Source organism: Babylonia areolata, chromosome 1, assembly GCF_041734735.1.
Source record: "Babylonia areolata isolate BAREFJ2019XMU chromosome 1, ASM4173473v1, whole genome shotgun sequence".
Lineage (NCBI taxonomy): Eukaryota > Metazoa > Mollusca > Gastropoda > Neogastropoda > Buccinidae > Babylonia > Babylonia areolata.
In genome coordinates, this window is record NC_134876.1 from 41,673,198 (window position 1) to 41,685,871 (window position 12,674).

Here is a 12,674-nt window from a genome sequence, read left to right on the forward strand (position 1 = left end):
ATCAATGCATGTCACTTGCAATGATGTATGAGTACTGTATGCACACATGCATGTATGCTGCACCATAAGATGAAATCACTTTGATTAGATATTTTCTTCTTCTTTTTTTGTATCATTCATCATTCATTCATACCTAAATGCTAAACAATGAACAATTGTCTAAACAATTTGAGTTATTTATGATGTGAGCACCATTTAGTTTTTGGATGTTGTGCATGTGTGCTCACGCGCGCGCGTTTGTTTGTGTGTGTGTGATATACATCTGTATTGAAGTTCAATGTCTACATTCACAAAGTTTTGATTTTTTTTCCATGATCAGAAAGAAAACAAAACAAAACTCTGCAGTGAATCTTAACTGCTTTGAACCACCCTGCACCCCTCCCCACCCCCCACCTTTCTCCCTCAAAGAGAAGAAGAAAAATCACAGCAACAGTTTCTGAAGTCTTAATTAAATGCACCATATGAGCAATGTTATTAGCAAGCAGTGGGTTTAAGCTTTGGCTGTTGAAGTCAAATTATCTCTTGTATACAAGTGATGTATATATTGCATATAAATCAACATTATATCAGATAAATATAAACAGTATATAAACATTTGCAATATCTGTTCACATCAGTATGAAAAAAAATATCAGGAGCATTCAAACTCGACAATTCCCAAGAAGAAAGCTTAAAAAAAAACAACTTCATACACAGATAATAATCTGACTGTCTTACACAATTTGTCAATACCAATGATCCACCTGAATCAATCCGCTCTCAACTAACACGCACACACACTCTACAAATTGACAACCACTACTGTAACTCCCCTTCAGTCTAAATTTTTTGACAAAACAGTCTTCAGGCCCTAATAAGTCATCTTTCACTGTGTCATCAGTGTCAAATTGGTGAAAAGGGGGAAGCAAAGCTGTCAGATCATTACATATTTTTACTTCCAAATTTGTTAAATTTTGTAAAATTACTCAATTTACTGTCAGCAGCACTGGTTTCCACTGCATTATGCATGTGCAGAATTTCAAGCCAGTGAGTTGTTTAAATTTGCAACAATAACAATGCTTTATCTATCTGTGTGTGTGTGTGTGTGTGTGTGTGTGTGTGTGTGTGTGTGTGTGTGTGTGTGTGTGAACATTCACACTGCCTGTGGAAGTAGCAAGGATCTCACTGTCTCAGTATCATTGTCAGAGCACTTTCTGAAAATGTGCAAGCATTTCCACTTGAAAAAAGTATGTGCTGACAAATGTTGTACAATGGAAATTCTGTGTCGTGTTTTTTTCAGGGGTACACTTGTCAGTCTTGTACTATGTGGCAGAGATGCATATATGTGTGCTGAATAAATATCACAGCTAAGAATGTGACCAACAAACAAATACACACACAAAAATCCATTTGAATGATACAACATTGGTGACTGGAAGTTGAAAAAGACCAGTCAGCTGATGTATTGTAATTCTCCGTTTTAAAGGTTAAATTGTGCTTTTGGATTCAAACATTAGACAGATAAGTGTGTGAGAAATGAAGACAGTTTAGTTATCCCTCTTTGAGAAATCAGACCCAAAACATTCTTAGGCTTGGCTGTTGAATTGAAACAAATATATTTAGAAACATAAAAAATGAATATTCGATTCAAAATATCACATACCGTGCTTGTTTTGAAGACCTTGTTCGTGAAAAGTGAAGGAATATCATATAGTCGCCACTGAGGGTGCGGTCCTTTTCAGTTCACGAAGTGATTCTGAGCTCGCCACGCTCTTTGCAATCGGTTCGCGGCTGGTATTCGTTGCGATGTCACCTTTTTTCCTTTGAAGTTCGAACAGAGCACACAGTACTCCCGTTTTCCCCAGACCCATTCTGAAGCATTTACACAAAATTTTAATGCAATCGACGAACTCGCAACTTTCGCTTTTAGAGACTCCCCACGAATTCTGTTTCCGGCTTAATCAAGGGCAAATTACTCCTTTTTTTTCTGACGAACAATGGCTATATCTGTAGCTGCAGAATACGTTGCTATAGCCACTTATGACATAAACGCAACGGTGTGGGGGGAGTGCGCAGCCTAGCATTACTGGTGTCCTGAGAGCCGGGCTTTGAAGCTCGACAGATGTTGCTGTCACCGTTGCCTCGTCCAGATGGTTCCAGTCACGAACAGTACCAATAAAGAAGGAGTTTCTGAACTGCTCAGTCTGAGATCTGCCTAATACAAAGGATCTTGAATTGTACCTGATGTGATTGGAGATGGCACTTGTTGCGTCGTATTCTTTAAAGTCGCGAGGTTTGATGCGACGTCCTTCTTTGTGTGGAGTCAGGAAACCAGTAGGCGGTATGGCCGGTACCAACCCCTCAACCACCTTGTACACGGACAAGTTAGGCGTAGATCACTTCTATGTTTCTGTAGCGTTGGCAGCTGCAGGGTAGATAACATATTGGCGATGGCACCGGGGGTTCTTGTGGTGTAATCGCCAGTAATAAACCTAGCTGAGAGGCGTTGGATTTTTTCTAGTTGGTTTATATCTTGCTGTAGGTATGGGGACCAGATAATGCATCCATACTCTAAGAGTGGGCGGATGAGGGCTAGATATGCGTTTTTCTTGCAATGTTGAGGAAAGAAGCGCAGGTTTCTGCGGAGAAAGCCTAAGGTGTTGTTTGCTTTCTTCGAGATGTTGGCAATGTGGGTGCCCCACTTCAGGTCATTGGAAAAGATGATGCCGAGGTATGGGTTGGAGGAAACATGTTGGAGCGGGGTATTACAGAGGGAGTAGTTGTAGTTGGAGGACTGTTGGATGCTGAGGATATAGCATTTCTTTGGGTTGAATTTCATGCCCCAGTCAGAGGCCCAGGTTTCAAGTAGGAAGAGGTCATTTTGAAGTAGTAGGTGGTCTTGAAAGGTGTTTATTTCGCGGAATAAGAGGCAGTCGTCGGCGAACAGACGGACCTGTGACTTGACGGTGTCTGGCAGGTCGTTAATGTGACACAGGAAGAGGAGAGGGCCGAGACATGTTCCCTGGGGTACTCCAGAGTCCACACTGGTTTCTTTTGATGAGTCACCCTCTATTACTAACGCCATCCTCCTGTGAGTTAAAAAGTTTGTGAGCCAGATGTGGAGGCTGCCTCTGATACCATAAGCCTGCAGTTTGTGGAGAAGACGTTTGTGGGGGACAGTATCGAAGGCCGCTTAGAAAAATGTAAGATCGCCACGTCGACTTGGCGCTGCCGATCGAAGGATTGCAGGAAATCATGGCTGGTTAGCAGATGTGGTGTAGCGAATATGGATTTGACCGAACGCAGTGACGCCTCCTTGAGCGACTGATACTGATACTGATATGAGAGAGGCCGGAGAATGTTTTGCCGTTCGTCCTTCTGTTCCTACATCTCTATGGCCGTCTAGCCAAGTTCTACGGAAAGATACACTGAACCAAACTAGTTGACATGACCGCTAACAACTTAGTCAACCTACCTTCCGCCGTCCCGCACCTTCGTCACTACTTCAGTACGCAAGATCTGCACGTGAATTGTTCAATCGAGTGAAAAAAAGGCCTCAGTCTGGATTCATGCGTCTAATGATGAATGGAGTTCTAGGATTGAAAGTAGAAAGGTCCAGCAGGGAACTAAGTGTAACCTTTGAGCTGCTGACTGGAAGGAAAGTTCAGTAATTTAAGCCGGCGGGCACTCACGCTATGGGTAACCGCCGACGACTCCAACTTTTTGTCAGAGAGTAATCATCAGCTATTCAATGTGACTGCAGCTGTTTCAATACCTGGCCACAAGGGGTTTAAACTTCTGTTACAAGAGAGTTAATGAAAGTCGGGGAAATTATCGAGACTTGGCAGACAGTGTGCACAGACTACGAGCCGAGTTCAAATATTCAACGGCTACGTACTTCAAGTTCTCCTCTGTGCCGTCTAATGATCTGCGTGTTCCTGCGCGCGTCGTTGTGTGTGTGTGTGTGTGTGTGTGTGTGTGTGTGTGTGTGTGTGTGTGTATCACAGTATATGTGTCTTTGTAACGATTCCTGTGTGTGTCACCAGCGTGTGTTAGTGTGTGTCAGTGTGTCCTGGTGTGTCCTGTTGTGTGTGTGTGTGTGTGTGTGTGTGTGTGTGTGTGTGAATGTACTGGTGTATGTACACGCACGCGCGCACACACGCACATGCATGTACACACACACACGGGCACGAACACCGTGATATTCACACACACACACACACACACACACACACACACACACACACACACACACACACACACACACACCGGCACGGCACACACTCGCATACACAGTGACACACTGACACGCACTGTGACATACACACACACACACACACACACACACACACACACACACACACTGGCGCACACACACACTGGGGCACAAACACACGGCACACACACACACAGACACACACACACACACACACACACACACACACACACACACACACGCCGCGGCACGCACGCACACACACACATACACACACCGTGGCACACCACTGACACACGCACTGACACCAGCACCCACACTGACACACACACACACACACACACACACCGTCGGCGCAGACACAAACACACACACACACACACTGGCACACACACACACCGTCCGTCACACATGCACACACACACTCTCTCTCTCTCTGTGTCTCTGTCTGTCTATCTGTCTCTGTCTCTCTCTTTCTCTCTCTTTCGCGCGCGCGCGCGCGCGTCTCTCTCTCTCTCTCTCTCTCTCTCTCTCTGTGTCAGTGCGTGCCGATGCCGCAGTGTGGTGCCGGTGCCGCCGGCAGCCGCGCGGCAGAAGTGCCAGTGTGTGTGTGGCGTGTGTGACGGTGTCAGTGTGTGTTTGTCAGCGCGCTCAGCACGGCCAGTGTGTGTGTGTGCCGGTGTGTGTGTGTGTGTGTGTGTGTGTGTGTGTGTGTGTGTGTGTGTGTGTGTGTGTGTGTGTGTGACGGTGTGCCAGTGCGTCAGTGCAGTGTGTGTGTGTGTGTGCCGGTGTGTGTGTGTCAGTGCCGTCTGTGAGTGTGTGTGTATATGTGTGTGTGTACACGTGTATGTGCGCGCGCGCGTGTGTGTGTGTCTGTCTGTGTGTCTGTCTGTCTGTTTATGACATTCCTGAGCCAGTGCCGGACAATCTTTGTTTTCAAGTTGTTTTTCACCGGCTCACGGTTATGCCCGCCGGATTCACTGGCAGTGCCGGTCAACGCCACATGTATATTGATACTAAGTCTTCATGCTTTCTGCTGGTTTGGGTTTTTTTTAATTACATTATTGAATTTTCTCAATAATTTTGATTTTTACAATTGGACTAAGCTTATCTTGTAAAAGTATCGAAAAAGACAGTGTTTCAGGATCAGTGAAGCCCATGATTTTGTCGTGTTTTGAAGATATAGACCGGAGCCAGTTTGCCGGAAGTCGGAAGTCCACTCGATGACCTCGTTTCAGTACTACTTCCTTTTGCATTTGGTTCACGCCGAGAAGGTAGGTACGTGGTGGTGGTGATTTAAAATCTGTTGTCATCGGGGATATATGTACGTTTTAAAACTACATCTTTGTCATAGAAATAATGCAAACTTGCTTTGCTCTTTATATGAAGACAAAATATGTGTTTGGACTCAAATTTAGAATTGTTTCTTGATGATGTTTTCCCAACGAAGCATGCTCAAAACCGAACTGATTGTATCCGTTCGTGGTATTCCAGAAGCCTAATTCGGTTTTGATGTATCTATTGAACAAACCTAAATCTTTTTTCTCTCTCTGGACGTAGGCTTCCAGTTCTCGTGCCTTTCTGATAGTATTAACGGCATCACGATTCTGCACAATAACAAACTTTTCGTTCACTTGAATGGAAGGGATCCCAGTGAATCAGTCGTGCACACGACTTCTCGCTTTACCAAACCCATTTTTTGTTGTATCCTTCAGATGACTGTACCTTATCGAAGATTGGATTTAGAGGCCCCCTGCTCCATCATGGCCATGAAAACAGAAAAAAATAGTTGAGCACCGATTTCTCTGAAAAAGTGAAATGCCACTTGTCAGTAAGAGCGCAACAATTCAAGTGTTCTTGTTAGAAAATAACAGTCACTCTGTCGTAGAAGCCGTATTTATCACATGCAATGGAAAAGGTGCGTCTGGAGTTTGCAGATTTATTCAGTTCCAGTATATGTAGTTTTGAAGATGGTGAAATAAAGCGATCTCATTCTGATGTCCAGAAAAATAACATTCTACTGTGCATGTAAAGATTTAAACTGTTAGTGTTAGCTTGGACTTGATTAAAGGCACTGAGCTTGAGCATTGATCAATTTTTTGCAAAGGAAACAATCCAACTGATGTCCAGTTTGCCATCTTGTAACACAAGTTGGCTGTTGCATGACAGCTACCTGCCTTCAGTTGAAACAATGTAATACTGATAGAACCCATAAATATATATGATAGTCGTGTCCGACTATGACCATCAGAAAAGCAGAGGAGGCAACTGCTGTTCCAACTATATGGGCTAGAATTTGATTATAGCATTAACATTCTTTCAAGCTTTTGCTGAAGATACTGCATTGGTTTTTTGTTTTGTTGGGTTTGGTTTTGTTTTTTTACTTTGAAACCCTGGACCAAGTAATATTGTTTTATTTTGATCATGATGGCTTTTTTCCTTGTTTTTCAGACAAGATGGTGCGCATGAACGTATTGGCTGATGCCTTGAGGAACATCTCCCGTGCTGAGCAGGGAGGAAAACGTCAGGTTCTGATTAGACCCTGCAGCAAAGTCATCATCAAGTTCTTGACTGTGATGATGAAGCATGGTATGTTTGCTTGGCTCTCCTCTTTTTTTTTCTTTTTCTCAAATTCTGTCAGTTTGTCAAACCACAGTCCATGCTGTATGTCAGATCAACTTCATGTTGGTTTCTGTATGGGTGTGTTTAAATGTTCAAAAAGTGTATGGGAGCTTTGTTGTATACCAAACCTGAAAGTCCGGAAAAGGAGATTGGTAGGTCTGATGTGATATTAATTTGCTTGTGCATTAAAACAATGAAATGTTACCAGTGTTGAGACATGGATGGAAATGTTCACATTTCATCGAAGCTTTTGGGTCATCAAAAAGTGCTTTTCTTATGGCAAGCAGATTGGTTTATTAGGGATTTGTGGATCTTGACACTTCTAGCCTATAGAACTTAAAAAGGCAAAATTATGAACATTTGATTTGTTTGTCAGTCTGAACTTTTCTAGAAACTGATCTTGTGTATATCTTGAATTTCATGGTGATCAACAATTATGAAATGAGTTTTGGGAGGTGGATGGTAGTGGGGCATGTTCCTTTTTTCTTTTAATGAGTTGGCACTGTACGTTTCAGGTTACATTGGAGAGTTTGAGGTTGTGGATGATCACAGATCAGGCAAGATTGTTGTCAACCTCACAGGACGTTTGAACAAAGTGAGTCCCTCTCTTTCTCTTTTTTGTCTGAAATAAGTGGTCATTTCCATTTTCCCTATGTATTTTACATGAAAAGTCCACTTAGTTCCCTTTTAAAGAACATGATAAACCCTTCATTCTTTGCTCTCTTAGATTAAGATTTGGGTAGGGGTTTGAGGGGGCAGTGTTCTTCACTCATCACTTATCTGTGAATTCATGTGTGGCAATCACTAGTCATGCCGTCCAGCACCAGTGCTTACTCAAAGGCATTCAGGGCAGGCAACAATAAGATCTCAATCAGTGTTTGAAGACCTTAGCAAGAGAACCATGATGAGGCAGTTTCCCAACCAAGGCATGAATGTTGAACAAATATCTTTTTTTTTTTTTTTTCTTTTTTTTAATGCTGTATTTGCAACATTAATTTTTCAAGCCAGACTGGGCACCAATAGAAATCTGAGACTCACACATTAGTACGTGCATTACAAAGATGCAAAAAGAAAAAAAGTACACTGAAGAAAAACAAAGGCAGCATTGGAAAGAGGATATTCAGCTTTATTTGCATATAAAAGACTTGTCTGGTTAAATCTGGTCATGTTACAGGCATTTTCAGTGTAAGCCTCAATGTCCCCAGTCAGCCTGCTTGTAGTGTACCTACTTTCATGTATGACCAAAGAAATTAAGTACATTATGTCTTCCACCCAGGCCCTGCACTGCCTTGAGACAACAAATCTTGATAAACAATAGGATTTGCTTTATACACAATGAATTAAACACAAAATTCAATTCAAATTTACACTGCTTACAATGGATGCATTCAGTCCATAAAGAAATGTTGGTGTGGAGTAATATAACTAAACCAAAGCAGGCATGACTTACTGGCAGTTTCCAAAGGAGCACGGACATTTGAGGTCTCAACTGGTTACATGCCATGGGATGCAAGACTTGGATCCCTTTTGTTGCACTGTTGTAGTATTGTACGCCTACAGGACATGATCATGTCCAATATTCATCATTCGTTATTCATTGTTGACTGAAGGGAAACAACCTACTCTGTTTCTCACCGTCTTATAGAATATTTGAAGATTGTTGACATCCTTTGGACTTCTATGGTCTGTACTGTATGACAAAGGCAGTTGCAAGTTCCGAGTCACTTGCAGACATGGTCATCACAATCGTGTTGTCTAGTACAGATCATTCTCGGCACATTTTTCAAAGGTTTACAGCCATTAACTCAGTACTGCCAGTTCTCTCCCTGCAGATAGCCCATTTGTGTGGGTAAGAAATAAACTCACCTAAAAAAATAAATGCTAGATGGTCCAGTCCACTTTTCATAACACTGTATATACTGGACCATAGTCACCCAACAAAAATGAATTTGAATTTTAACTGGAATTCCTAGATTTAATTGTAGAGATTTTTTTACTACTTGATTTCGTGTAAATGTTCTTTGTTTGGATTTTAAACAATAACAGTTATCCAAGGAATTATAATAACTTTGTTACGTACAATGTATAAGCAATCATCATGCAAAATGTCGAGGATATATCTTCGTATTTCAGGAAGTAGTGCATGCTTTTTGCACTTAGGTGGGAACTGTTTTTCCTCTGCACACAGGAATAACAAAATTGCTGAAATGTTCAGCAAGCAAGGGGTTAATATAAGATAATAAACTAGCAAAGTCAAGTCAGAGGTGGTCCAAGAAACCTTGAACATATTTTTGGGAAAAGGTATTCAACCAACCTTTGTCAAAGAGCCTGAATTAAAATGGCTTCAACTATGCAGTCTAGTCCTTGGCACAAATGTTGATCTTCATCAAATAGGAATCATAATTGAAAATCACTCTGACTTCACATTGGAGACAGTATTGAACATAATTTCTGGTGTGATCACACCAAATAATTTTGGTGAGATTTAGAAACTTTGAAGATATTTGAATGCACTACATGTGCAAACTTAAAATAATATGAGAATGATACAGTTTAGCTTTGATCAAAACATTTAACACAGATCCAGTCTTTGATTTTATTCATTTGGGAAAATGTGTGGTTACAAATTTTTTGTTTCACATACACAGTCCTATAAAATCAACTTGTTTCATGCTATTCAATGGTAAAATACAATGTGAAGTTTATGTGGGAGATGAAAAGTTTTAGAGCAGGATAGCTTCCATATTTATCTTCAGTTGAAAACGAAGATTAAGAATATTTAGGGTTTTTTTAGTGTCATTGAAGTTCAGGACAGACAATTTCGCCCTCTTTTATTTATTTATTTATTTTTTTTTTTTTTTTTTTTTTTTTAAAGTTGTACATTGTCACATGATTGTGAGTTTTCCACCAAGGCCCTGCACTGATTTGAGACGACGGTGATATAAGCTCTTGCCAGTCATTTCATTTTAGTATGTGTATGCCATATGATGTCTGAAATCTGAAAATGTACTTTTGTTTGTTGTGTTGGCAGTGTGCTGTGATCTCCCCACGATTTGATGTGTCAGTTGGTGACATGGAAAACTGGACAAACAACCTCCTGCCATCCAGACAGTTTGGGTAAGACACATTAGCAACATCTCCACTGGCTCCCTGTCTCTCACCAAATAAAGTACAAGATCAGCACTCTGTGTTATAGATGCATTCACAAAACTGCCCCTAACACTCGACTGTTGGCCGCCATTCTTTCTCTGTCTCTGGACCTGTGATTGGAATGAATTTTCTCTTTTGCTTCGTCAAGTCTCCACACTCAGCTCATTCAAGTCTGGCCTTAAAACCCACCTCTTCCCAAAATAGCCTCCCTTGCCTGCCCTTCCTTGTCTTTAGTTTCTACAGTTTTAGAGTTATGCATGCGTGTGAATGACTGGTGCGAAAGCGCTTTGATTTGTCTCTGCACATTTTACCATTTTTAATTACACATACTTAACCGTGACCCAACTAGTGCAGACACCGGTAGGAGTCTGACATTCCTGTCCTGTGCAAACTACTATCCGCCTATGCGGAGAAAACAAAAGCAACTACGTCCAATAACCTCCCAGAAGTAGGTAACCTCCCCTTTGTCCCGCTAGCTAGCACCCTCTTTTTCTATTAGTAGTAGTAGTAGTAACCAAAACTAAAAAATATATGAATTCAAAGGATGAAAACAACAGATCACTCAGTTTTCATACTTTTAAATGCACACACTACTACTCCCAACATTTTCAAGTTGTTATTGTTGTTTGTTTTTGTTTACCTTTTTTTATGACTTCACATTTGCAGTGTTTCTGATTTACTTGTATGTTATACTATGTGTTCTCCATAGCAAGAGCTGTCTTCTGCAGCGAAGTAATTAGAGCCTGTTAATACAGTTATACGTGTGAATTCACTTTCCTTTGCACAGGATTTAACAGTGCCCTGTGATTTTTCTGTCAGGGGACATTGGTTTTTGTTGTTTTGTTGTTGTTGTTGTTTTGATAGTGTTTTCCCCAGAGAAAATCCATTTGGTCTAACTTGACTTATCCTCCATAGAACAGTGCTGTGCAGTTGTCCAGGGATGATTTGCCTATCCAGATTAAATAGAAAACTGATACTGGGGAGTGACTTCCATACCTCAGTCCAACGCTGACAGTGTCTTTGTTCTGTAGTGTTTGCACTGGCAGTGCCATTACAAGCTGGTTTATAGTAAGAGCAGCATGGTTTTAATAAAAACGATGTCTGTATAGCTTCAGTGTTATTTTCCCTTTATTGGTCGTGAAATACCACACTGAACTTCAGAGAAGCCTTTCAACCACTCAGTACCCAGATTTGATGAAAGTGCTTCCTTTTTCAGAAGCTTCTTATTTTTATGATAAATGCAGTAAAAATTCTCGATTATTTCTTTTAATTTGCGCTGTTTTTGTTTCAGGTACATTGTCCTCACTACCAGTGGTGGGATCATGGACCACGAAGAGGCCAGGCGAAAACATCTGGGAGGGAAAATCCTTGGCTACTTCTTCTGAATGAAAATGTGAAATAAAAAACATTCAAGTTAACATGGAATGAAATTTTGATTGAATTGTTGAGTTCTGAAGATTTCTATCTCCTGTTTCTCTCTTGTCTGCATCTCCAGCATGAACCCAAACCTTAATTTCCAGTTTCAACTTAACTGGTCATACAGAAGGCACCTTATAGGAAACCAGCAGAGCAAAGTATTAGTGACATGTACTGGAGATTTTGAGGCCTTATCACAGGTATGTCATTGTGAGTGTTTTAACTGCACTGGTTGACGGTTGAGTGTGCTTTAGGTTTCATTTGGAATGATGTAATCGTAAAAGAGAAGTCCACTTAAAAATTTCTGGATCAGAGTGCTTTTCAGGTAATATGCAAGAATATCATGATTTTGGCTTTTTAGTGAACAGTCTGTAATAACCCTGTTTCAGTTGCCCATTTGATCAAATTCATTTGTTATAGAAACACTTGTCAACACTAATTTTGTGCTCAAATGGGAAAATGAAGGCATGGAAAGGTTATACTTTGCAGTTAGTGCAAAGTCAGACTTATTTGCTTTTGCACATTTTTTCCTCAAAATTCTCTGGCGAGGGGAAAGTACTTTTTTTTTTCAGAAATTTTTTTTAATTACTGGTAGGATGGCTTATGAAAAGCTACAGCAAAGATATTTTAGAACTTAAGGTTTACCTAATTTCATTTTCAACCCGTTCAGTGCACCTGCCAGATAATTAAAAAAAATTTTTAATCAGAATTTGGCTAGCAACAATTCTGCATCTAAAATTTAATGAGTTTTTTAAAAAGCCATTTGGCTTAACTTAAGCTTTATCCTTTTCTTTTTTTTATGAATATATCAGCACTAACCGACCCAATGTGTTTCCATAAAAAAGATCAGTTCCAATAAACACATGCAGTATTGTAGGTTTCATCAATGGTTCTTGAGAAACTGCAGTTCATATAGCTTTAATTTTTGTTCTAAAAACCAAGTACTTAGCTTTGGGAGGAGCGCAAACGAGGAAACGACTTGCGAGTGAAATAGAGGAGACTGATCTGTTAGACTTTACATCATCTTTTGTCACAGTCATAGGTTGATACTTCAGTCCTAAATAATTTCTTATGGGATGAAATAATGGACAGAAAAATGCATAACCATAATGTTTAGGCATGTATTCTTTTTTGACTACTTAAAAATTGGACATGATGATTATTCAATGCATTCTCATGTCAAGAATGACTTGGTCTCGACAAGATCACCTTCCTGTTTTGAGGTTTCCTCACACAACTAAAACTGAAATGACTGAATAGTTATCTAAATTAAAAATGATTGGGGGGGGGG

The 12,674-nt window shown here is 40.6% G+C and overlaps 1 protein-coding gene across 2 annotated transcripts; it reads left to right on the top strand.

The window, feature by feature from the left end:
* The first annotated feature begins 5,375 nt into the window (after positions 1 to 5,375).
* Positions 5,376 to 11,385, top strand: LOC143283055 (small ribosomal subunit protein uS8A). 2 transcript variants are annotated; one of them, XM_076589082.1, is made up of 5 exons: positions 5,376 to 5,469; positions 6,647 to 6,784; positions 7,333 to 7,412; positions 9,849 to 9,934; positions 11,259 to 11,385. In XM_076589082.1, exons 2-5 carry the CDS (start codon positions 6,652 to 6,654, stop codon positions 11,350 to 11,352), a joined length of 393 nt encoding a protein of 130 aa, XP_076445197.1. In that variant the 5' UTR covers positions 5,376 to 5,469; positions 6,647 to 6,651; the 3' UTR covers positions 11,353 to 11,385. The 2 variants fall into 2 exon arrangements, with proteins under 2 accessions (XP_076445197.1, XP_076445188.1); XM_076589073.1 differs by having other exon boundaries at positions 5,404 to 5,473.
* Positions 11,386 to 12,674: the final 1,289 nt, after the last annotated feature.

What these genes read in the sequence shown, in the direction of transcription:
- LOC143283055 (XM_076589073.1), top strand. Translation starts at nt 5,419, where the DNA reads ATGACCTCGTTTCAGTACTACTTCCTTTTGCATTTGGTTCACGCCGAG. An exon ending in GGTTCACGCCGAGAAGGTAG is followed by an intron (nt 5,474 to 6,646) that starts GTACGTGGTGGT and finishes CTTGTTTTTCAG; the next exon opens with ACAAGATGGTGCGCATGAAC. An exon ending in GACTGTGATGATGAAGCATG is followed by an intron (nt 6,785 to 7,332) that starts GTATGTTTGCTT and finishes TGTACGTTTCAG; the next exon opens with GTTACATTGGAGAGTTTGAG.